The following is a 27,713-nucleotide window of genomic DNA, read 5'->3' on the forward strand; positions in this document are numbered from 1 at the left end:
TCTGAACAGGTCCATATATATCGTATTGACCTCGTCAAAAGTCCATAATTGATAAATATAATATAACCAAACAATTATCACTGATCTGTTGGGATTAAACATCCTGTTGTCTGATGGATGAAAGATAAGTTCCTTTGACAGAACAGATGTGTTATGTCAAAAACATTAGTTGTAAAATCAGATGTTACGTAGCAACTATATTTACATGATAAGATCATATCGTTGCATTTTTGTTCAAAACTATATTGATGAAGAGACATTTTTATTAACAAATGTACATTTAAAAGTAGCTGTCTGATAAACTCCTTTACAACAAGCTACAGTCAAAATATTCAGAAACACCTTAGGACAATATTCGGTCTATGAATTAGTTACTTCGTATGTGTATACTTTATAATTCATTAGAATTAAATTTACAGCCTGGCTGGGGAACTGGGTAGGCAAATGCCCTTGGAGGTTCAAAATGGAAAATCCGATCTGAAGATGTTTTCAGATAAGTATATTTGAAATTTAATTTAAATCAACCTTAATTGACTATCACTACTGCAACGTCAAACCATTAAATTCCCATTAAAATCCTGTTAAAATCTCAGAAACCCATTAAAAGTCCTGTCAAAATTTGTAATGACATTTTTAATGGGTTCTGAAAAAACCCATTACAATCCTACTTAATTGCCATTAAATCAGGTCAATCTAGTTATGATGCCATTTAATAGCCATTATTATAACTTTACCAAAACCTGTTCTTATATCATGACCATTATTTTTTTGTAATGAAAAATAATTAGTGGTAATTTAATGCCAATTAATTACTAACACATATAATATGATGACCGAAAATGGAATTTCCATCCTGTTTGTCTCTAGCGTTAACATGTAATGGCCATTAATTGTATGTAAAGGCCATTAAAAGTGTTCAATTCAATAAAATTTCAAACTTTAATATTTGATGGCCATTAGATGATTTCCTGTTAATACAATTATTAATAATGACCATCATAAATATTCCATACCATGAATTGTAACACAATCTTATGTAGTCTGATCTAGCTTTCACCACTGATTGCCCTTTATTGTTTGATGGTGTGGCCACTCTTTTGATCATGCCAATTTGTGTTGGTTTTATTAATTACATATTTTGTAGTTTAGTACTCTATTTCAGTTGGTACCAAATATTTGAACTTGCATTTGATGAATATTGGATTTTATAGTTTTCTAATTGGCAACCGAACCACATGTTTTTATTTTTATTATTTATTAGCACAGCTTTGAAAATGTTTCATATTAGGTATGGCATCACAGAAGAGGCACTTATCATGCTTTAATATATAGTCTAAACATCAACGATGCTCTTGATTAAACATATTTGAATCTTATGACAGAGAAACGCTTTAAATGATAATTAATTTGGGAACTTACGATGCTATTTCCAAGTAGTGCGTGGTGGCCTTACATTTTCTTTTCTCAATATTTATAACGTTAATTCTGAATATTTCTCGAAATTCGTAAATATGCCACACTTATCGTATTCCGGAATACAGAAGAACTTAAAAAAATATCAGATAAACAGACATTGATTGCAGAAACTCAGGTGAGTGTGTGAGTTTGTATGATCTATCTTACTGCATTGAATTATGTTTTGGGGAAGGTTAAATGTATGATAGTTTGACCTGTCACAGCCTGGCTGGGGAACTGGTTAGGCAAATGCCCTTGGAGGTTCAAAATGGAAAATCCGATCTTAAGATGTTTTGAGATAAGTATATTTGAAATTTAATTTAACATATAATGATTATAAAATATGATTTGTTGAGACATTTTGAAATTTTTATAGTTTTAATTTGACCAAATCAACATCAGAGAGTCTGGCAGCATAAACTGAAAATAGATATTTATTATTATACACAACAATGAATAATTGTTATCATATTCGTAACATGTATAACTGGTAGATATGTAAAAATTAAATTGAATTTTGCGAATGATTCATTGCCGAAAATTGTTAGTAGCCAGTTTTATCTTCAGGCAATTAAACAAAGGGAGGGGGGAGGGGGAACTGGGTAGGCAAATGCCCTTGGAGGTTCAAAATGGAAAATCCGATCTGAAGATGTTTTGAGATAAGTATATTTGAAATTTAATATAACATATAATGATTATAAAATATGATTTGTTGAGGCATTTTGAAATTTTTCTAGTTTTAATTTGACCAAATCAACATCAGAGAGTCTGGCAGCATAAACTGAAAATAGATATTTATTATTATACACAACAATGAATAATTGTTATCATATTCGTAACATGTATAACTGGTAGATATGTAAAAATTAAATTGAATTTTGCGAATGATTCATTGCCGAAAATTGTTAGTAGCCAGTTTTATCTTCAGGCAATTAAACAAAGGGAGGGGGGAGGGGGGGGGGGGGGGGGTAAATAATCTAATTCCAAATGGCTTCAAATGTTATATATATATATATATGATATATGCAATTATGTTTCTTTGGAATTTATTGCTTCCTAACGTCTTGAACAATTGATTCTCCGTGGATTTTTTTTGTACTTTTAGGGGATTTAATGTTTAAATTAGCTGCCAGTAATGATATTAAACAGATTTCATGCAGACTTCAGTTACCTTTATTCAGCAATTCTTGTTGAAAGTACAAGTTTAATTACAGAAAGGAAAAGAAGTTACATGTATCCTTTTATCTGACACATAATTCTAATATTAGTATTCAGTTTTTTGGGTGAGGCTTAAGCTGACCATAGTCACTGTTTAATAATGTTCGCTGGTCAGGTTTCAATTTTTGTCAGATTTTCACTATTATCTTGTTTGCACATACCATTTTTTTTCTAGGGAAAAGGGGAGGAGTGTTGTACCAAGCAAGATTTTTTTTGTAAGCATTTAATTATTTTTTTTCAGTCAATCCAAAATTTTTATTTTATATACTAATACCTTGTGTTAATGGGAGGAAATTTGGGGTATTTAACTCTGCTTCAACGTAAAAAAAAATGGTAAAACAAATCTTGCAATTATTGAAACTGAACAGCGAGCATCAGTAAGCCATGGTGAACATTGAGTATCCATTACAATTAAGACAATGGACTGCCTTAAGGTGCTACTGGACATTGCACTTGAAGGGTTAAGGGGGTACCATTATACTGGGAATTGAATATCTAACAGCCATTAAAAATGGTCAAGAAGTTTGCTATCAGGAAGTTTAAGGATCATTAAATACAAGGCAATTTTATTTTAATGGGAATGTAACAGCCATTCAAATAAGCCATTAAACATGGCCAAAACCCATTAATTTCGGTAATTTTAGTTTAATGTGTCTTAATATTGTACCTATAAAAACTGTTAAGTTTAAATTTCCCATCATTTTTTTAAATGACCATTAATTTATTGTTTCTTAATGGGCGTTAAATAGAACTGTTTTAATGGGCATTACATTTTAGTTGTAAATTTCATGGGTTGAAACCTACAATGTAATGGCCATGAAATATATTTTGATGGGGTTTATTTTGTCAAAATAATGCCCTTTAAACAGAATTTTAATGGCTTTCATTTTGTCCTGATTAATGACTTTTAAATATATTTCAAGGGTTTAATACTGTCAAAATTCAAGGCCATTGACTGTAGTTTAATGGTTTTTAACATAAAGAACACTGATTTAATGGGTCTTAATTTTGTGCCTTTAAGGAGTTTTTAATGTTTTTTTTAATGACATTTTAATGGTAATTTAATGGTAGCAATTAATGGCCAATTAATGGGTGACTATGCAGTAGTGTATGAAGGTAACATTTAACACCTTTAAGAGATTAACATACAATGTTATAAATGACATGAAATTGGTAATAACCTAATTGCAACTATGTAAGTTATTCAAAATTTATCAAATAATATATATAGTATTTTGTATCAAGTTATGACATTTCCTTTATATTGCACTTTGTAAATACAGCTATTTCACAAACTACGCCCTTCATTAGATATATATACTATTGCTAGATATTTTGTTTTGTTTACCTACTAGTTCCCAGGTATAACCTCTATATTTCATCTCAAAGAGACACATCTTGGGAACCTAACCAGTATAAATACAAAATTAAATTTTGAGTGGAACCAAATGTGAAGGGAGAGGAAGTACATAATTTTAGTATAAGTTTTAACTCTTAGAAGTTTGAGGTATATAAATGTTGAAAATATGCCACACAGCCTTATGTTTGACCTTTGAATAAAATAGTAGTGCATATGAACTTTCCATTTTTTTTTATATAATTTTTACGAAACATAGTAAAAGTGGTACAATATAAGCTGTAAAAGAAGTTAATATGAGAAATTGCATTGTCTATATTTTCAGCTTTGCAACCTTTGTAAATGGGGACCAAATATAGATGGATACTTGCATTACACATTACATGGCGAAGAATTATAATAGCAATCTATTTGAAAACAATGGTAATCTAGCAGTTTATCAGGTTGATCTCTTCCTGATATCTAAATGGTATTTTTTAATTATACAAATGAAGATTATTTTAAAGTTAATTGATTTCTGAACTCTGCTGATTTATCCACTTGCATAACAAATTATAAACTAAGTATACTTTACGAGTTTTTTTTACATCCAACGGGTTGATGCCACTGCTGGCGGATGTTACGTTCTCATGGGTATCACCAGTTCAGTAGTCAACACTTCCCTGTTGTCTTGAAATACCAGGTCTGCAAATTGTCTGTTTACTAAATTTTGCATTATCAAAAACACTAAGGTTTGTTCCCCTACGCGTATGTGGCCTTAATAATCTGTGGTAATTACTGGTTTCCAATAATTCTTTTAAAATACATTAAAATCATTTTCTTGAACAAAATATGTCATGACTGTTTCATCGTTATCATATCTGTTGAGGCACGAACACTCATAAAGGGGATTTATGTTTAGGAATGAAAACTCGTTCAATGGGTGTTAGTACATATTTTAGCTTTTTCCTTGCTATGCATGACACTCACATATGAAATATGTTTAATATAAATGAAGGAATAGTAGTATACCGTTGTTCACAAGTCATACATTGATTTAGAGAAAATCAATCTGGGTTACAAACTAAAACTGAGGGAAACACATCAAGTATAAGAGGAAAACAACAGAACAACAGAAACACTGGACTGAAACAAAAACAAACGCCAACATACATAATATAATATAAAATTACTAGTATATTGTAATCCATTCACATTGATCATTTAAATGACCAAATCACGGAACATTGGATTGACAATACCTCCTTCTATTCACTGTTTACATGTGTTTGTCCTAGCTGTCTTGTCGTGTACAGTTTTTTTTCTGAATGAAATTACATCTATTTTATTTCAAGCTTTTATGAAGGGTTGCTATATCTGTGCTCGTAACGTCTGTCTTTTCTATTTGATCTGCTAGATCTGCATAAATTGGGTCTTTTCGTAGGGCTTTGATAAATTCATTAAATCCATGTTCATTTTTATGCAAAAGCATGTCCATTAAATTCCTGTTCTTTTCCTGTGGGGTTTTACCCGATTCTATCTTCTTCCCATCATCAACCGACATTACCTCTTTTGTTATTAGATGATCTACTATGCTGTTATGTTGAATATCAGTAATGATCTTGAGGTAATTCTTCTGTAGACGAATGTTATACAATGGAACGTTCCAGTCTGATAAGCCTACAAAATATAAAGATTTTTTTTTCTTAAGTCCTATTGACCTTTCATGACTACAGATGAAAGTAAATCCAGAAAAATGTTTCGGACGCGTGACATTTATAACTTGTTGTTTAAATTTTTGACAGCACTGGGTCAATACCTCTGTAGGTGAACTATCAGTCCCTGAGGGTATCATTAGCTCAAAAGTCGGTACTTCGGTACTGACATGATTTATAACAAACCTTTCTGAAATTGTTCGTTTATAAATTCTAAAATTATATAGAAACTAAGGTTTCAAATCCCTCACGCAAAAATGGTCTTAGATGGATTTGGCTATATTTTGTGACGAGCTTTATACAATGGAACATTCCAGTCTGATAAGTCTACAAAATATAAAGATATTTTTTTCTTAGGGATGTTTAGTGCTATTGATCTTTCATGACAAAAAACATAAAACAGATTAGGTTTTGTGAATATTACAAGTAAACAATTGATAGACATCTGCAAAGTCTTAATGTAATATCTCACGAAGGCTGAATGTTCAGATAAAATGTAATGTCGACAGATCTTAATATTTCTATAAACAAATTGCACAATTTAAATTTAGATTTTTGCGTTGAAATTATCAGACACATATGATAACCGTTTAAATTTTTAAGAGAGATTGTAATTATACATATACACAATGTATGGTTTATTGCTAATTTAGTTTGGTATTTTTGTTCTTAATCTGAAAACAATTTATAGTTAACCAAAACTAATGTCTTTGCATCATAAATGATCGAGATTCTTTTCTACAGTTATAAGTCATGGTTCATTAAGTACCTGTTACGAATCAGGCAAATATGACCTCAGATGAATCTTGCTACTTTATGTCCCTTTTGGTCACATAGCGTTACCCGTGTTTAGGACATATACATCATGGGCTTTTCCATGGGTTTAACATTCCAAGTGAAGTTTAATAAGAAAAACATAGACCCATTGGAGAAATAGAAAAAAGAAAATGCAGAGAAATGGAAAATTTATCATACAAACTTCAGAAACAAAATTGAACAATATGGCTTTTATTATTTGTTTATCGAACTGCTCCCTTACATCTGTTGGAGGGCAAATCAAAGCAGCAGATTTAATGAAAGACACAAAATACTAAGTTTGCAATCATAATTGTAGTATGTATCAGCCAGAAGCCACTTTTATACTTTTCAGTCTATTTTTAGTAATTCATATAACAAATGTATAATAACACAAATTAATAGGAATCTTACTTTAAAAACATGTATCCACGTTTATTTGCAAACCCATATACAGTGTTTGATTTTGGATCACACATGCGCTTCTTTTAAGCACGAGACAAAAAAACATGAGAGAAAAAAAAACATGCAACAATACTACATAATAATCAATTATCAATATGTATTTAAAATTTGTTTTAAAAATGTATATTCTATAAATTGCATAACCTCTGAATAAAGTTTCATTATTATTATCACTAACTTCAACAAAAACGTGAAAATGTCTGATATGATGAGGAATAAATTATGTTCTTACCCACTTGTCATGTAAAAATCTTGTCATAAATTGTGTTTATGATATCGTAGAAGAGGAATGGAAACCAGAATGGAAGCTTACAATAGTTGGACGAAATCTTTGATCATCTTTGACATTGATACTCCATTGCAGTCAACCAAACTATAATCACGACCAATTTCGTTGAACTTTATGAACTAAGAACAAAACATTTGTAACAGTAGAACTCTCCTTTAAAGAGTATAACAGTAGAGATACTGTTTGATTGCAAATGAGACATTAACTCTCCACTACAGACCAAAACGAGACATTAACTCTTCACTACTGACTAAACGAGACATTAACTCTCCACTACAGACCAAAATGAAACATTAACTCTCCACTACAGACCAAACGAGACATTAACTCTCCATTTCAGACCAAAATGAAACATCAACTCTCCACTACAGACCAAACGAGACATTAACTCTCCACTACAGACCAAAATGAGACATTAACTCTCCACTACAGAACAAACGAGACATTAACTCTCACTACAAACCAGAAAAAGTCTGAAATGGCCTATATCTGTACTAGACTGTACTGATTTTTACTCGACCAGTCTGAATTGGTCTGAATTTTACTCGACATTACTCGACCCTAGTCTTAATAATACTCGACCGTACTGATTTGTACTTGACCCTTATCTTTGTCATTGAAAATAGTCTGAACTATTACTCGACCAGTCTGAAACAGTCTTAACCCATTCTCGACCTATTTTTTCAGTCTAAACCATACTCGACCAAAGGTCTGAACAATACTCGACCAGTCTGAACCATACTTGACCAAATAACCTCTACTTTTTTTTAAATTTTAGCTGTTAAAATTAATTTCTTTTTTTCTGACATGATAACAGCCACAATAAAATAAAGATATATATAAAAAACATATTTTTACATCCTTACATGATTCTCAGATTTATCAAATAGAGATAGTTAAATCAAATTATCTTATATAATAATTTAATTATATTAATTTTAAGTTGTAGAGTTTTGTTAAAAAAAAGATTATTTTACCTAAAAACCACACCTTTACTGAGGGTAATTAAACCTTATTAAGGTGCTTCTTGGTTGGCATATGTTTTTTTTTGGTTTTTTTAAACTTAATTTCCTAAATTCCTAAAGAAAAACTACATAGGTTTTATGGTTACATACAATAGTTATATAATTATCTTTTATATGAGTTAACAACAGCCAAAAAATCACTGAAATTGTTTAACCTTATATTAGAAATATATCTATTCTTATTATAATTTGGGATATATATCAAAAAGGGATAAAAAAGTTAAAGAAATAAATAAAAAAAATAATTCTGAATAGTGGTAAAGAATAAAGTAATACCTCCTGCTTGGGGCAAACTCATTAAAAAGATCACACCTGGTCAGAGAGAATTAATTTCTAATTAACATTCAGTAAAAATTGCAACATCCTGTAAAATTTAAATCGCAAGGCCTTTTGAATTCACTAGATAAGTAATACACGAGTTTAAGATAAATATGGCTTTCTTTTTACCTGTAAAACACACATGTACTGAGGTAATTAAACCTTATTAAAGTTCTTCTTGTATGCCATGTCTTTTATTTTGACAAAAGTTATTTAAATTTGATTGAAATAAATGTTTTCTGCAACTTCGGAACACATTTACTTTTTTAAATAGTTATCAAGGATTGCTACGGAAGTTCTATAATCCTGATTATATTAAATTCTTGGTTTTACCAAAAAAAAATGTGTGATCTTTTAAATTTATTAAGTTGCTTTATATACTATTCTAAATATATTTTAATAAAAAAAAATGTTCACTGCATTATTAACTAAACTCAACTGACACCATAAATCGGTCATAAATCTATACAAGGCTTAAGTAAATGGTGAAAATTGTCCAGTAACCATAAAATATATCTGAAACATTCAAAAAATTTTGAATAACATTGAAAATATTAGTCACAATTCAGTTTTGAGATTATTGGATCAGCTTGTTTTATATTTATTTTAAACATGTTAAAGGTGATATATATATATATGTAAATGTTGATGAATATGGTGTTGAATTTATATTATGTTTATTGTGAAATTTTGGTTTCAATGCCATATTGAATACATTTTAATATTTCATATTAAATTTCAAATTGTTGTTTAAATTTCTAGCCAGGGGAAATAGCTTTTAAAAACAGTTCCTAAATTGATGAAATATAATAGATAGATACAAAAAATATGTCTAGGTTGGTTAAGACTTGGTCAATTATGGTTCAGACTAGGTCGAGTATGGTTCAGACTAGGTCGAGTATTGTTCAGACTAGGTCGAGCATTGTTCAGACTTGGTCGAGCATGGCTCAGACGCAAATAAAATGGTTAAGTACTGGTCGAGTGTGGTCGAGTACAAGTTCAGACTGTTAAGTATGGTCCAGACTACATTCAAGTATAATCAAGTAAATCCAGACCAATTCAGACTGGTCGAGTAAAAATCAGTACAGTCGAGTACAAATATAGGCCATTTCAGACTTTCAATGGTTTGTAGTGTGTCCACTACAGACCAAATGTCTTTAAAGGTTAGACAGTTGTTCTTTTGTAAAATAATATATAGATATAAGAAGATGTGGTATGAGTGCCAATGAGACAACTCTCCATCCAAGTTAAAATTTATAAAAGTAAACCAATATAGATCAAAGTACGGTCTTCAACACGGAGCCTTGGCTCGCACCGAACAGCAAGCTATAAAGGGCCCCAAAAATTACTAGTGTAAAACCATTCAAACGGGAAAGCCAACGGTCTAATCTATATAAAAAACGACAAACGAGAAACACTTATGAACCACATCAACAAACGACAACTACTGAACATCAGATTCCTGACTTAGGACAGGTGCAAACAATTGCAGCGGGTTTCCTTTATTTGTAGTAACTGACACATAATGAACTAATTAGTTTATTTATCGAACAAGTTAATTTGGATAGAGATAGTCCATTAACAGAGATGGCTTTACATTAGAAACGCCTGAGTGTAGCAGTAACTTTGGTATGTTTGAGCACATGACACTAGCAAGATTTAAGCCAATAATTTGTTTGAATTTTCCTAAATTGATATCCAATGTATTAATCCATCGATAGTTCGATAGTTTATATGTTTCATTGATATGGATACATGTTTGTTAATATACAGCAATATGAAATATAATTGTTGATCTATATGTAGTGAAAAGGTAATTAATGTGAGAAAATATTTACGAACAATTTATTTCTCATATATATGCAGTCATATTTGATTTTTTCACCATGTAGTGATATTTGATATTCTATTGTTTTACAATATATCAAGCCAAACAAAAATAAAAAAAACATTCGAGGAACTGTTGCACATCTACAAGATATCAATCAAATACACTCTGTATTGAAAGTCACAAGAACATGCAGAAGCACCATAGTATTATAATTTCAGTAAAAACCTTCTTGGCTTGTGTTTATAATAAAGCCTGTAGCCATACCTTCATTTGAAGCAGATAATAATGTTGTACTTGGACTGATTTTGTGTGAATCACATTTCAAATCATTAGCGATATCTTCGTATCCATAATTACGTAATCCATCAACAAACACACTGTAAGAAGGTTCTCTCCTTTTAATCACTATAGCAAGCAATGCTTTGTTTTGGTCATCTTGTCGAGGATAATGTTCAATATCACGTCTGTCGTCTGCTGATATCACCAGATGTGTCATCATATGGTCTAAAATTTGACTGATTTGTATGTCTTGTATGATTCTGTTTTCGTTTTCTCTGATTCTATCTGTAAATAAGCAGATCGGTTTAATAAAAAAAAAGTTTAGTGGATCATCAAGTAACACAATGCTTACAATTATCTTACATTGTTTTTGTGTATAAAATGTTGTTGCCCGGAAACATATCATTATTTATAAGGAAACTACAATGCAATGTATTATTATTTCGTATAATTGTCAAAAAAATATTTTACTCGGTCAATGTTGTTGTGAACATATGGCAGCTTATTAATGGTCATGTTTTTATGCCGAAGTTTACCGATTGGTACCTTTGTAAACAATCAACAAAGAAGCATGGATATTCAGGTAAGCACGTGTATAATATGTACAATAAGATATAGATTATTTCGATGACGGAGCGATGTTCACGTTTGTTTACTCTCTGTGCCAATATGATTTTCCCCTTTCGCACTTGCGTAATTGCGATCACCGGATGTTTACGAGAAAGGTCATGCTGAGGTAACTGCATATGGAAAACGTGTCGACGAATTGTTGGCTGGAAGCGAACAATTCAAAAAAACTAAATTTCTTCTAAATTTGGACAAATTAAAGAATTATCTCCAAAGGTATAAGTACATAAGTTTTATAATGAAAACTAACCATTTAGTTATAAAAAAAAAAACATATGTATCATGGTTTTTTTAATTTGAAGTTTTATATGACTTTAAGATAAAAGTCGTTTTAACAAATAAAAAAAATGAACAAATGTTCACGAAGTTTATTTCATAATTTACACAATCTTTTAACGCGAAAAGTAAACGCGCGTTTACTTTCAAGTGCACGTTAAGATACACTTTTGAAATCTGTAGTCAACGCCCGTTTACTTTTAATTGCACGTAGAAATAAACTTGTGAAATCTAAAGTTAACGCCCGTTTACTACTGACTATATGGACACGCGTTTACTCGGGTAGACATTAGAAATTTCCATTTTGACCGCGTTAACGTAATTATAGTAAACGCGAAAATAGAATTTAACTAGCGAAATATGTGCATGCGGCATTAACGTGCGTTTACTTTATATAATGCTTGGTCTGCACCCAACTGTAATTGTATATTACAAGATAAACATGTTCGGTGTGAGCCAAGGCTCCGTCTTGAAGACCGTACTATAAACTATAATGGTTTACTTTTACAAATTGTATTTTGGATGGAGAGTTGTCTCATTAGCACTCATTAGTACAGAGCACCAACGATGCAGTTTTGGATTTTTCCATATAGATGATGTTTCAGAGAGGCATTGTATATTACTAGGCAAAACTATTTTACAAATAGTAGTGTAGCACTGATTTTATATGTTTCTGTTATAAATCTATGATATACATATTTCCTGTACTAAACAAGTGAAACTGCGAGCTACTGTTCACTGATGATACCCCCGCCCAAATATTTGTGTACACAGGAAGTTGTTGAGAGATAAATCTGAAAACGCATCACACGGTATAGCTGACGTATATAAACCGTGAAACCAAATTTCAGAAATCCTTGTATTGAAGTTTCTGAGAAAAATGTGACGAAAATTTTCAACTTGGCTATCATGTGTAAAATGATATAAGTGTTCGGTTAACAGGATGTTGTTGAGTGATGAATCTGAAAACGCAACACACGGTATAGAGGACTCATATGAACCCGTAAACCAAATTTCGGAAATCCTTATGATGTAGTTCCTGAGAAAGATGCAACAAAACAATTCATGGGACGGACGGATGGACGACTTGACGGATGGACGAACGGACTGACGGACAGACAGAGGTTAAACAGTATACCACCACTTTTCTTAACCGGGGGTATAATTAATGAATTAATTATACCTAATAGTGTTATTTATTTACTCAGATCTTTCATATAGTATTACCTGTAACTATTTCCACTGCTCTAAGTGTATTTGGATCAACATCTTTTACAACTTCCTTTAAACACCTTGCTCCTTTACCAATATTTACAAAAACTTGCTCAAGTACCCGTATTGTAGGTTTCACTGTTCTGTCTTTCCTCCATGTAAACAACACTTCCTTATTCTGTGCTGTCAAATCACGATCACATTTCTCTTTGATACTCTCTATCTCTTCTACAGACAGTCCAAGTTCTATTCCTAGTTGAAAGACTATCTTGCCAATCAGCGGTGCTAATCTATCTAAAATTTCATCTGATGGAATACAGTCTAGAATATCGTCAGGAATACCTGGAATAAGAAATCAAATATATCTACAGAGAATTCGTCAAAACTTGCAGTGTTACCCTGAATGCTTTTAACACAAATGAATATTGTTTATACTGGACAGTTAAACGTGTGTTATGCTTGTGAGAATTAAAGGGTAAAACTTTGCATTCATTTTCCAGCTGGAACTAAAAATCAAATATGGTAATGTATTAATTATTTCCCGCATTGCTTCAATGCAATTTTATCATTATTGAAGGACATGTTCTTTGTTCCATATATTTGACTGCCAACTTTTAATTATTTTCTCATCCAATTCTCTAAGTGGTCTACTGGATAATTCTTGAAGGGTCATGGCCGGCATTTAAGAGATCATTATATATCGATCGTTATTATCATTTCATTCACTTCCTGGTTAAAATCGAAATTGAAATTTAGACAATTCACTCATACAGTCATCCACCATATACATTTTAGAATACTAGTATTAGAGAAACAGGGCAAACCACCAAAACTTAACATTGACCAATAAATCCTGAGAATGGGATTAGGGTCTGAGGAAACCTACCAGTCGGACATATAAACCTTACAATCATTTGATACATCAAATATAGTTGACATATTACTTATAGGATCTGTGATATTGACTTCACCAGGAAAACTCATCTTTGATCATAGAAGCAAGAAAATGAGGTCAGGGTCAGATGAATCAGGCCAGATTGACATTTGTATTTTTGTAATCATTTTATACATTAAATAGAGTTGACGTATTTCTAATAGTATCTGAAAAAATGCCCGATCATAATAAATAGCATTGAACTGGAGGATATAAGGAAAGAAAAGATGAAGGGTAAATTAATACGTTCAAGGGTCAAATGGACTGAAGAAGGGGAAAAGCCAACTAAATATTTTTGTGGTCTTGAGTCAAAAAATTTTACTAGTAAAATTATACCAAAAGTTGAAACAGAAAATGGAAGGATTATAACAAAGCAATGTGATATTTTAAAAGAAACAAAAGTATTTTATGAAACACTATATAAAAATAGGGATTGTTGTTTAAATGGCTGTAAAATTGTACAGTTAGAAAATGATTTAAAAAATTTAAATTTTGAAAAATTGACAGAGGATGAAAAAAATGATTTAGAAGGGCAGATAACTATAGCTGAGGCAGGTTTAACATTACAAAAAATGAAAGATAATAAATCTCCTGGATCTGACGGTTTTTCAACTGAGTTTTTCAAATTTTTTTGGAAAGATTTAAAATATTTTATTGTAGAATCTCTAAATTATGGATTTCACATTGGATCATTATCAGTCACTCAAAAACAAGGCATTATCACATGTTTGCCAAAGGATAATAAGCCACAGCATTTTCTGAAGAACTTGCGCCCCATTTCATTATTAAATACAGTTTATAAAATTGGGTCAGGGGTGATTGCAAATAGATTTAAAAAAAGTTTTAGATAAACTTATTAATTTACATCAAACTGATTTCATAAGTGGGCGTTATATGGGAGATAATTCAGGGTGGAAATTTAACAGAGTTCTTTGGTATTGGACGAGGCTGTAGACAGGGTGACACACTATCCCCGTACCTTTTCATATTATGTGCAGAGATTTTGGCAATAAAGGTTAGAGGTAATACGAAAATACAGGGTATAGAAATTTCTCAAGTTGAACATAAACTATCTCAGTTTGCAGTTGACACTTCACTGATTTTAGATGGAAGTGAAGAATCTATGGAAGAAGCTTTATTAGAGCTTGATTGGTATGCAAAACTTTCTGGACTAAGGATAAATTTTACAAAAACTCAAGTGGTATGGATTGGAAGTAAAAAATACAGTAGAGAAATGTTATGCCAGAACAGAAATTTATCATGGAGGTCAACTTCTTTTAGGCTGTTAGGGGTAAACTTCGATATTGATCTTGAAAAAATGTTAAACTTAAATTATACTGATAAGTTTCTTCAGATAAAAACTTTGATTAATACATGTTCTAAAAGAAACTTAACAGTAATTGGAAAAATATCGGTGGTTAAAACTCTTATTCTTCCTATACTAAATCATCTCTTTTTAACATTACCAAACCCAAATGCTGAGATGATTAAGAAAATTAATGATCCTCTTTATTATTTTTTGTGGAACTCACCAGTCCATAGAGTAAAAAAAGAAGTGTTACACATGGATTATAAGAATGGTGGTTTAAAGATGATTAATATTAATCTATTTATGATAGCTTTAAAATGTACATGGATAAGAAAATTGTTTAGTTCTAACTGTAAATGGTTAAATATTTTATTTACAAATATAGATAAAGAGAAATTGTTCAAACTAGGAAATAGTTACACAACAAACACTATTTCAAATGTCAAAAACAAATTTTGGATTGATGTATTTAAAGCATGGCAATATTTTGTAGATAAAGATATAAATTCTACATGGGAATTTTTTCTTGCTAGTCCATTATGGATGAATAAGAATATAAATACCAATAATAAACATGTATTTTATAGAAGTTGGTATAATAAAGGTATTGTTTTTGTAAATGATGTGATTAGTAATAGTGGAAAGTTTCTCTCCTATGGGGAAATTAAAGACAAATTTGATATTTCTGGTAATATAATGATGTATAATAGTATCATATCAGCATTAAATCAGACAAAGAAGCTGTATTCAAGGGGAGATAATAAGCTCGCAGAACCTTTTATTCCCTCTTTTGTTCAAACCATTTTAAAAAGAAAAAAGGGAACTAAAGATATAAACTGGATGTTAATACCTAAAGTGGTTCCTAATGGGCAGAAAAAGTGGAATGAAATTTTGGAACTTGATGAATACGAATGGAGAGAAATTTTCAAACTCCCTTTTACAGTTACTAATAACACAAAATTACAATGGTTACAGTTTAGAGTAAATCATAGGATATTAGCTACAAACAAATTTTTGTGTAAAATTAATGTCATTAATAGTCAACTATGTAATTTTTGTAAGGAAGAAATAGAAACTATAGAACATGTACTATTGAATTGTGAAAATGTCCAGAATTTTATAGAAGAAATAGATATATGGTTTTTATCTAATGGTATAAGTATCTCATTCACCAAAAAGAATTATTTGTTTGGTGATGTCTCACATGTATACAAGGGTGAAATTTCAAACCTGATTTTTCTGTGTCTTAAACAATATATTTATAATACAAGATATATCCAGAAAGTTTTATCAATTCATGCTGTGAAGAAAGTACTAAAAGATCTTTATAATCTAGAGAAGTGTATAGCAGTAAGAAACAATAAACTTGAGAGTTTCTACAAACTGTGGATTCAATTTACTTATTTGTTCGATTGTAATTAAAGTCCTATTATAATTCATATGTGAATAACATGATGGAATGTTGATTTGTTAACTAAAATAAAAAATATTCATCAGAACAATATATTTATTTTATTTTATTTTTTATGTATTTAAATTTTTAATTTTTTTTTTAAATTCACTTATTTTTCCTCAATATTTCCATTCTTAAAAAAACTATAAAACTTAGAATATCTGTATGTTTGTTAAAAAAATTATTCTAATTTGATCATATATTTATTTGTGGTCCTTTTTTGAACATTCAATTATGTTATTTTTTTTACTTTTTAAATGCAAATTAAAAATGTGGTATTATATTAAGTCACTACAGCTGATATAATGTTTTGTAAAATGAACTAACAAATACTAACAGATATATATGTACATTTTCTATTGCTCACATTAACGAGGCCGGGATAAGGTACCGGTATTCGATGTTTTCATTACTAAAAAATGTACAGATTTCAATAAAAAATGAAAATTAGAAAAAAAAAAACAAAAAAAAACAACATAGCATTGACAAGTTAAATGAACCATGAAAATGAGGTTAAGAACAGTCAGAATTGTACATGTTACATTCATTCCACTCACCAAATAAAGTTGACTTTTGAGATACGAACTTGACAATGTAAACAGAACCTTAATCATTGGTTCATGAATTAAAGAACATTAGTGAGCACGCTCACATACCCCACGTCCCCACATTGTCATTGGAGAAATTAAATAAGTGTAAAAAAAAAAATTGTATAAGAAAAAATATTGAATAATAATTTCCTGTCAATATGCACATCTACATAGTATGTCCTTCTTATCTACAAAATTTCATGAAATTCTGTTGTGTGGTTTCAGAAGAGTGGAGATGACAAACTGTTGCAGAAGTACATTGAAGCAAATAAGTTCAAAGGGGCGTAACTCCTAGAAAAAAAATGAATCGTAATTTCCTGTCGATATGCACATCTACGTAGTATGTTCTTATTATCTACAAAGTTTCATGAAATTATGTTGTGTGGTTTCAGAGGAGTTGAGATGACAAACTGTTGAAGTAGTACCTTAAAGCAAATAAGTTCAAAGGGGTGTAATTCCTAGAATAAAAATTGAATCGTAATTTCCTGTCGATATGCACAACTACATAATATGTCCTTTTTATCTAAAAAGGTTTCGTGAAATTCTGTTGTGTGGTTTGAGAGGAGTTGCGATGACAAACTGTTGCAGTAGTACATTGAAGCAAATAAGTTCAAAGGGGCATAACTCCTAGAAAAAAAATTGAATCGTAATTTCCTGTCGATATGCACAAATACATAATATGTCCTTTTTATCTAAAAAGGTTTCGTGAAATTCTGTTGTGTGGTTTGAGAGGAGTTGCGATGACAAGAAACAGGACTGACGGACGGACAGACTGACGGACGGAGTGACGGACAGACTGACGGACGGACTGACGGACGGACGGGTCAAAACATTATACCCTCCGCAACTCGTTGCGTGGGGTATAATTAAGGTCAATTACAGGTGAATCTTGTCCGATTGACAAATAGACATATTATATATCATATTACTAATCATAAGAGAGAAAGTTTTGTTTTTTCAAACATCCGTTGAATCATGAAAATGAGGCCGAGGACCATACAAAACATAAACTTTGTAACGTAAGGAATCTGCATACAAGGTATAATTAAAGCACCTCAGTATTCTACTTTCTGAAATATAAAGCTTAATAGAATAGTTTAACTCCACTAGATTGTCTCACATTCAGCAACTGTTGTCACAATTGTGACAAAAATGACAAAAGACAAACAACAGTATGCAGAACACAATGTAGAAAAATAAGTTGTATGATTTATTGAATTCACAATTGCTAATTGTATACATTTGTGTTAAAAATGACTAAGTTCTAAAGTTAGGAAAATTGGTAAAAAACCGTTTTGCCCCTGTTATAGTTTTTTCATCTGCTAGTACAATGTGTATTTAGACAAAACAAATCATTGTAACCATATATTCTACTTTTAGTCATATCAGCCATGTTTGTTGACAAAACAACATTTATGCTGCAAACTCTAAAGAATTTTCTTTCAAAGTTTTTTTTATATTGGTTCAATAGTTTCTGACATGGTAAAGATCTTAATAAAATTAGATGACGGACACAGTAATTAGTCAATACACTGTTGTAACGGAGAAACTTTGAATGTTTTGCATAGTTTACATGTTTAAATATAACCTATCCATGATATGCAGCATACCCCATTCTTTCATCTTTAATGATTTTCCAGATTGGACATAAATTTGACCACAATATCATAGACTAGTTATGAAAGCAAATTCAGTTCATCGTAGTTAATTTCCACAGGTAAAACATCTAAACCTAAACAATTTTAAAAATAAAGTTTATGTTCTCGTTGTTTGGTGTCGACTGGAAAAGTAGATTCTGAAGATGAGGTTTAAAATGACTGACTGGCAAATGACGCAAACTGTTAACAATTGCTCACATCGGCTATATGAAAGTATACGGATATGAAAGAGGGACTACAACAAAGGCAGCTAATAATGCACTAAGTGCCCCTCTTAAAGTTATAATGAATTAATTGGAATAAATTCAGGGAAGCAGTAAGGACTTTTTATGTTTACAACCAAATCATGCATGGAAGAAAAATAACATCTGTAAAGAGAGTGATCATATTTTGATGAATGTTCTTTCAGCTGCTTTGTAATTAAATAAGCCAAACATTTCCAAAAAGGTGTGCTTATAATTCGAAGGTATGTGCTTACTGCTTTGTAATCAGAAAAGACACATATCCAAATGATAAAGACGATAACATTATGATTCCAAGTTGCACAGTTATGTAAAAAGGAATCAAGATGACTAATTGTTACATAATATACCCTTAAGGTGGTACCTAACACTACAGGGAGATAACTCTGTAAAAATCAGATAAACGTTTTAATTACGTTGTATTGTTAAGGAAATATTAAGCTTCTCAATGATCAAAATTAGTGTTTGTCAAACTGCTATATAACCAATGAAATTTTTCTGATAAAGTGGTTGGTTCAAATTTTTTGAAATTTTTATATTTTTGTCAAAGGGTCAAAGTAAACATTTTGTCAAAATTTTATGAAAATTAAACGAGCCAAATTAATATTAGTCAAGGTGTTGGGTACCACCTTAATCAGATATTGTGCCAAGCTAAGCATAACATTTATGATGTATTCAATACAGAACAGTAAGAAAAAATCCTTTTTAAGTATACCATGCAAAGACCTTTAGATATCAAAGTACTTACTAGATTTCACTTGTTTTCTACGACGTACCTGAAAATATGATAATATTAAACATCGATTTATTTCAGGGTGATGAGTTAAATCTATCATTAATGGATGTTATATGAAAACAAGTTCCTAAAGTTATTACAGAAGAAAAGGGTTTAGACCAGATGCAAAATACATGTTCAAATTACGTTAAGGGCATGAGGTACGCTACGATTAAGACACATTTAATACTAATTGAATCCGTATTTATGTGACCTACAATTTACCACTTAGATAGAAATGAGTTACACATGTACTAGCCGTGTTTAGCTATTAAAAAGAGAAAAATTGTAAACACTGAAAATGAAACAAGGGTGAACCATTTGGTAGATGGATTCGATCCATAAAAAATCATTCTTATACAGGTACATTGTAGCAAAAAACAATCATAAGCATATTTTTTAAAGCTTAATATGAAATCAAGCAGACCTAGAAAAATCCATTTGCACATGGTCATTAACTATTCATATATATGTTTATATAGCAGTCTTAGGAAGTCTTCTCAATGGTTAATTAGACTAAAATACACACGAAAAATGTATACATTCTATCAATAAAATTGAGAATAGAAATGGGAAATGTATCAAAGACACAACATCCCGACCAAAGAGCAGATAACAGCCGAAGGCCACCAATGGGTCTACAACGCAGCGCGAAAATGCCGCAATATTAGGTTGGCCTCAACTGTCCCCTAAATAAAAATGTGTACTAGTTCAGTAAAAATGGACGTCATACTAACTCCAAAACATATAAATGAACTAAAATTAAAAAAACATACAAGACTAACAAAGGCCAGAGGCTCCTGACTTGGGACAGGCACAAACATGCGGCGGGGTTAAACATGTTTTCTGAGATCTCAATCCTCCTCCTATACCTCTATATAGCTTTCTCAGTTTAAAAGAAGTCCGAGTCCGATGTAGAATAGGTAACAAAAGAAACTAAGCAAAATGACAATGATACATACATTAACAAAGGACTACTAGCAGTTACTGACATGCCAGCTCCAGACCTCAATTAATCTGATTGAAAAGTTATGTCTTCATCATATGAAAATATATGCATTGTTAATTGTTTATTTTAAACTTTATTTTGATATACGTTTTAGTAAATTTAAATCAAATATGAGAATTTGAGTCAAATTGGGGAACATAAATTTGACAGCTAATGTCCCTTTAAAAACTTAACCATCTCGTCCTTCCCAAGCATAATACAACATACTGAAAAATATGAAAACAACACGTTATATAAACTTCATACGTCCGAAGGGCGTTTCTGGAGTTACCTTCATTAGGAACGCTCAAAGCCATATATAAGAACCGAAACAATTGAAGAGCTATATGACCAGAAATAACCGAATAAAATAGCCAAATCCATCTGTCTCGCCTACTTTACTTATTTTGGTCGCATTTATGTTGACCATGTTGGCAGTATGTAATATGAAGGTTTTACCTAAAGATTAATATCACATTTTGAGGCCTTTTATAGCTGACTATGCGGTATGGGCTTTGCTCATTGTTGAAGGCCGTACGGTGACCTATAGTTGTTAATTTCTGTGTCATATGGTCTCTTGTGGAGAGCTGTCTCATTGGCAATCATAACACATCTTCTTTTTTTATATCAACCTTATCAAAGATCCATGTACAAAGTGTATTACAAAAGTACCGAACTCAAAAGACAAATTCAAAAACAGGACGTCCATAAATATTGAGAAATTAAAACGATATCAATCAACGGAACAAGTGAAAAACAGCGGCCATATTCATCACTTTGTACAGGCATTTTTTTACAACGAAAAAAGCGTGTTACCCCTGGCTTATAGGCCAGCTAAACCTCACACTTGTATGACATTTGTTTGTACTTCCATTAAATTGACACCATTGGGTGACTGACTCAAATAGGCGTAATAGGTAAAAAGTAAAATAACAAAAGTACCGAACTCCGAGGAAATTTCTAAATGAAAAGTCCCTAAGCAAATGGAAAAATCAAAAGCTTAAACACATTAAACGAACGGATAACAACTGTCATATTAGGCATTTTCTTATGTAAAAAATGATGGATTAAACCTGTTTTTTTTAGCTAGCTAAACCCCTCACTTGTTTGACAGTCGCATATGATTCAATTAAGATCCATCAGCTAAAACTATGTTACATTCATCACAGACATACAACACAAATAACAAAAAAATCAAACAAAAATACAAATTAATTCAGCAAAAAAAAAACGATAGTAGATATTAATCTTAAATTTCACAATGATGTCAACAAAAGGTTTGGTTATTGTTAGTATAAAATAAGAATTAAGCAGATATAAATACAAGGGTAAACAAAATTGACGGACACTGCAAAAAAACCTTTGTGTCAAAATCGAACCTCAGGACCCTTCTGCACCAGGAATGCCTAAAGCTAGAAAAAATTAAAAACCTGATGGGGGGATGTATAGATACGGAGTCATATCAAAATTCATAAGATCAAAAGAAACATGATAGCAAGAGGACAAATAAAGGGGAAACTAAGGTACAATTGTAAGATACACAACTTCAGAACCAGAATCTATAACTTAATATGACACTGAATTTGTATATATTAGGTCTTGGTACTTTCCGATGAACTATTTGAGGTCAAGTTCAGATGAACACTGCAAGACAAACATGTACACCTTAAAACCATACCATATGCCAAATATAGTTAAATATAAAAAGATAAATACAATTGCACCAGTCCATTGCAGTAATTACTTACCACACATAATTTATGTGTTGTTATTTTCATTTCTCTCAATCCGTTGTTAAATTCTGCAAAACTGATTTCATCATTCTCTTTCAAATGCATAAGTGTCAAAAATTTGACAATCTGTATATTTCCTGGGTAGTTGTCTTCCATGTCATTCCATACCATCTCTTCCATTCCAAGATGAAGAGCCAAATCATGAAGCATGCGTGTCTCACAATTAACAGACAATCGAAGCAACTCTGTGTTACTTGGAATCTGAGATAATGCATCTTCGCTCAAACCTAAAATTGATTTAAAAACACATAAACTTTGTAAAGATAGTATGTTAAAATACTAAGATAAGATGAGATAGCTATTCAACATTAAAAGTAATTGGGTACGCAATATTAGCAACATATGCAGTAATTTAATTCTAATTTCTTCGAACCTATGTTCACAAAATACACCTAAATATATTATCTTAAATGTAGCACATACGTTTATATGTTGACAGCAATAATCGTAGACAATTTACTCATAAGACATATAGGATATATTTAAGTTATTTACAACAATTAATCTTAACTAAACTTGCAAATGATATATTTTAAATTGAAAGTTTCTAATACATGTATCTTTGGTAATTGTAAACTCAGATGGTAAAAATCCATTACTTTTCCACAGATGTTCCAATCTGAAATATGTGAAATATCATTATATTGAAAACACTATATTGTCTAAGCGTTATCAGCACTAAATCACATCAGTAGCATGGTCTATGACATGAGATTTGAAATTGGATATTTTCATAAGTTAAATGTTAACTCTGGTCAATAATATGCAAATGCAGAGAGATAAATGATACATTTACCTTGACAATTAGCATCACACTGCTTTTGTTCCTGTAAAATAGAAAATAACACTACAATTCAAGTATTTGTATAATTCCATGTAGGCAACCTACTTGCTCATCGGTCCACAAAAATATTTCACTTTGTAAAATGTGTGAAACTAATGACAAAAGCACACATTATAAACAAATACAATATTGACAAATGCTGATAATTACTACAAGCAAAGTCAGGTAAATATTATAAATAGTAATCCGCTCTTCTACCTTACATAAAAAGGTTTAAACAAAGAGGTGTCATAGCAACATTAGCATTCCTTTCTCCCTCTGTCTTATACATTCGTCTTTTGCTGTTTAATTAGTAACTATCATACCAACTTCAACAAGTTAGTACAGATATAAATTTGTCTCTGAATGTATGGACATTTGTTACATAACAACTTTAAGAGCTTGATATGTGGCATAGGTTTTGCTCATTGTTGAAGGCCTTACGGCGACCTATATGTGCTGACTTCTGCATCATTTGGTTTATGGTGGAGATTTGTCGCATTGACAATCATATACCATATCGTATTTCGTATATAAAGTTGAAAGATTGATTGTCTAACATATAAATGCAAGTTGGGTACCAATCTTCTACAATAAGGGAACTTCGCAACATATGCGCAGGCTTAGAAATCAAATTCTAAATTTCTCTCATTGATGTACCAATAAAAGTATATACATACCCTTTTCTTGTTCCAAATACTCCAGTTATTTTTAATGTTTTCACTGTGTTCACAAAGACATTCCTCAGTTTCTGAAGCCATCTTGTTTTCTGAAGTGAAACAGTTTAATTTCGAGCAGGAATACTCGGTGTGGAAGGGTAACTTGCTGCTGGCTTTACAATGGATGGAGGACTGATAAAATTCGGAGATTCTCTCTAAAGTAATAAACAAACAATCCCGGACACTGGTGGCTATATCAGGCATTATCAAACCCTTGGAGCGCTTGTGGACTAGGTGCAATAAGATCTTATTTCCTTCTACACAGACAACGATATCATGCTCTTTATCAAATGATAACCCAACAAACCCAGAAAACATAAGTTTCCTTCCACGGTATTGCTTCAATGTCCACATACTGAGACATGCGCATATGAGACGATTCGGTAAAGCTGGAGGTATAATGGTTCCGTTAAAAACAAAGGCCAAACTAACAGTCCTCTCTGGTGTACATTCTTGTAACAAGAAATCTGTATCATTTCTTTGTGTAAGCATACAGGGTACAAAGAAGTGTTCTACTGGTAGTCGACTTCCTGTTTTTGTATCATATCTACGCTGTTCAGATACGATATCAAGGTGTATCAGCATATCAAATATGTACTCTTTAAATGGTAAAATCTGACGAAATTCTTCTTGCTCCCAAATCTGGTATAGGTCTAATTTTTGTATCATTCCATTTTTCGACATCTTTTTGAAGGTTTTTCTTGTTTTATCTTCTTTTGGCCAGAATTCAACATCTATGAAAATGAAAATAATCTATCTTAGGCCACACCAATTTAATTCCTTGTTCGACGAATCCGCCCGCACATATTTTTTTATAAATGAAATTTTTTTTTTTTTATATTCCCGCTTCCCGCATTCGGAAAAGTAATCGTGTCTATTTCCCGCGCGTTTTTTTTTTTTAACATTTAAAAATAATATAGAAAGCGATAGCAAGAGCGTTTAAATTAATGTCAGATGAGACCCTTTAAACTGTATCGAGCATTAACAAAGATTTCTTAATATCAAAATAATGTCGATTTTCGTTATTAGAATAAAGTACGCAGAAGGAGAAGTGTTGCCTTCAACTGCAATATCGCTTGCCGGCGGAACAAAACTATCCATACCCGCTGCATGTTTATGCACCTGTCCCGAGTCAGGAGCCTGTTGTCACAGTAGTTGTCGTTTGTTGGTGTGGTTCATAGACATAGGTATTTCTCCTTTCGTATATATAGATTAGGTTGTTGGTTTTCCTGTTTGAATTGTTTTACACTAGTCATTTTGGGGGTCCTTTATAGCTTGCTGTTTGTTCTGGGCCAATGCCCCGTGTTGAAGGCCGTACTTTGACCTGTAATTGTTAACTTTAAATACATTATAACTTGGGAGTTGGATGAAGAATTGTCTCATTGCCATTGGCACTCATACCACATTTTATTTATATACTATTATTACAAAGTGCCAAAGAGACAAAGAGCAAATGAGAACAACAAAACGACGGAGACACAGATAACCAACATAAAACAGAAAAAAATTAAAATGTACACACATCAACGAACAGCTCGAACCCCAGAAAACTGGAGATAAACACAGTTTCTGCTTTTTGCAAGTTATAAGTCATGTCCTGTGAAGGACGAAAGACATCTATGACAATTAAATGGAGATCATTTAAAGCAATTTTCAGTTTCAAGATCTGAGATCATCAGAAACTAACAGTAAGGGAACAACCATTTAACATAAAAAAAAAGGGGGGTTATGATTTTTTTTTCTAAAAAAAATATTCTGATCCCCAATTTTCTGAAGAAAAAAATAATTCTGCTCAAGCAGATGACAAACAGAAATATTCTGAATCCAAGATCCAAGTGTTAAATATTGAAAAATATAATTTGATTGAAAGCGTTGAAAACTAAATAAAATTGATCGCCCTTTGCATGAAAAAAATTCTGACTCAGACAAAAAACCCATAGCCCCCTTTTTGAAGTTAAATGGTGCTCCCTACATGCCCTAATACAAGAAGTCATAAATATGCTGCAATTAAATGTGGACATTATATGTACAAGTGGTAAATCAAGTTGTATACCATCTTGTTTTGATCAATATTGTCAGAACCTATAAATTAATATTTGCAACAATAAAAGATTTAATCCCTCGCCATTATTTTTCAAACTTCGCCTCAAAAATTTGCGAATTAATTATTTTTTTATTAAAATTTTCAAATCGCTAGCTAGCCCCAATTTTTGGAGTGGAAAAATTCGTAGAACAATAAAATTTAATTGGCGTGGCCTTGTGACTTGACATAAAAGTAAAACAAATACTTATATTATAAGGTATTACTTCTCTATAAAAGCTATATTGCTCACCTATATCAGCACCGGAAAACAAACTTACCTTAATAATTCTATAAAATGTCCTATTTTAGAACAAATTAATTTTCCTTATTCAAGGCATTTGATGATCAAAATTGAATCCTTTCTCATTTAGAAGAACGTTACCTCATAAAATGTATTCTATATTTAGAAACCATGTAATGTTAAAGTTATACCTTCACCTTTATAACTATTTAATATCAGTTTCAGTTTGAATTTTTTTCACAATTTGCAATTATGTTTTTACAAAACGTAAGTTAAAATAGCCATCCTCTCCAAAGTTTCAAAACATAATAAAACAATTAGCTTTAACTCACAAGTATTGACGCTGTGAATACAAAAAAAATGACCAATTTTGACTAATTGTATAATAAAACGTTCTGACAAACCAACAAGAAGATTAGTGTAGGGCACCGTTTAACAGTCTCCAGTGATCTTAATGGCTGGTAAACAATATTTCGGTATGTTGATTTTTTAACAGCAATATAATCATTACTCAATGAAAATATATACACACCAGTAATGAAAGATCTCATAACTTCTACCATAAGAAGGGGACTTATGATAACATTATCTCTCAACTGTGGGGTGTCAAAATAGACAATCTTCCCAAGAGAATGTTGAAAATGTAGGAAATCGGTCAGCTGCTCAGGAGACAGGACAGACACCTCGCTGATGGCATTTAATGCTTTAACTTCAGCTAATGACATAATTTGTTTCCCTTCAGCGATCTCGAGCTCTAGTGGTACACAAGCATTCGGCATCCTTTCTCCCCAACATGGGTGGTCGAAAGTAAGTTCTGTAATTGTTTTCCTCAGAACTTCTATTTCTGGGTCAGCTTGATCTTTGGCATTGACAAATATTAGAGGCCTAAGGACCAGATGATGCTGTACTTCATGGTCTTTAAACAACTCCTCAATTCCACTGTAAAGCTCTTCACGTCGTGTCTCAACATTCTCCTATTAAAACATAAAAAGTTGCCAGATAAATAAACTTGAGGCTGTAAAGAACATGTATCGCACACCATGATCTACATGCATCTTCAATGATGGAACATTCCAACTAGAATATAATTAGATTCAACTCACATTCCAGAGTAGATACATCTACCCTTACAGGTCAATTTTACTTTTAACCTAGCTCTTATAATTTTAAAGATAACATTCCGAAACTGTTAACAGTTGTCTAATCTTACATTCCAAGAGGAATAAAGTGATATTAGGGTCTTTAGAATATTTTTTGGAGAAGA

The 27,713-nt window shown here is 31.5% G+C and overlaps 2 protein-coding genes across 3 annotated transcripts in view; both read right to left on the bottom strand.

Annotated features, from left to right (window-relative positions):
* Positions 1-4,341: 4,341 nt before the first annotated feature.
* LOC127739049 (uncharacterized) lies at positions 4,342-27,173 on the bottom strand. 2 transcript variants are annotated; one of them, XM_052250607.1, is made up of 8 exons: positions 26,982-27,173; positions 24,087-24,859; positions 23,380-23,410; positions 22,539-22,810; positions 19,776-19,803; positions 12,857-13,183; positions 10,712-11,011; positions 4,342-5,689 (listed from the first exon to the last, which is right to left on the bottom strand). In XM_052250607.1, exons 1-8 carry the CDS (start codon positions 27,010-27,012, stop codon positions 5,355-5,357), a joined length of 2,097 nt encoding a protein of 698 aa, XP_052106567.1. In that variant the 5' UTR covers positions 27,013-27,173; the 3' UTR covers positions 4,342-5,354. The 2 variants fall into 2 exon arrangements, with proteins under 2 accessions (XP_052106567.1, XP_052106568.1); XM_052250608.1 differs by lacking the exon at positions 4,342-5,689 and adding an exon at positions 5,984-6,051.
* The window catches only part of LOC127737179 (uncharacterized), a 28,728-nt gene continuing 28,056 nt past the window's right edge, over positions 27,042-27,713 (bottom strand). The window contains exons 7-8 of the mRNA XM_052247711.1: positions 27,131-27,423; positions 27,042-27,045 (exon numbers count right to left, since the gene is read on the bottom strand). Coding sequence (XP_052103671.1) covers positions 27,042-27,045; positions 27,131-27,423 — 297 coding nt within the window. The remainder of the gene's footprint in view (positions 27,046-27,130; positions 27,424-27,713) is intronic.

Source organism: Mytilus californianus, unplaced genomic scaffold (assembly GCF_021869535.1).
Source record: "Mytilus californianus isolate M0D057914Y unplaced genomic scaffold, xbMytCali1.0.p SCAF_4, whole genome shotgun sequence".
Taxonomy (NCBI): domain Eukaryota; kingdom Metazoa; phylum Mollusca; class Bivalvia; order Mytilida; family Mytilidae; genus Mytilus; species Mytilus californianus.

Coding starts and splice junctions, on each gene's coding strand:
- LOC127739049 (XM_052250607.1), bottom strand. CDS start 27,012: ATGGTAGAAGTTATGAGATCTTTCATTACTG. Junction 13,184..19,775: donor TAGAAAACAAGTGAAATCTA/GTAAGTACTTTG, acceptor TTCTTATTCCAG/GTATTCCTGACGATATTCTA. Junction 5,690..10,711: donor ATTATCTGCTTCAAATGAAG/GTATGGCTACAG, acceptor TATATTTTGTAG/GCTTATCAGACTGGAACGTT.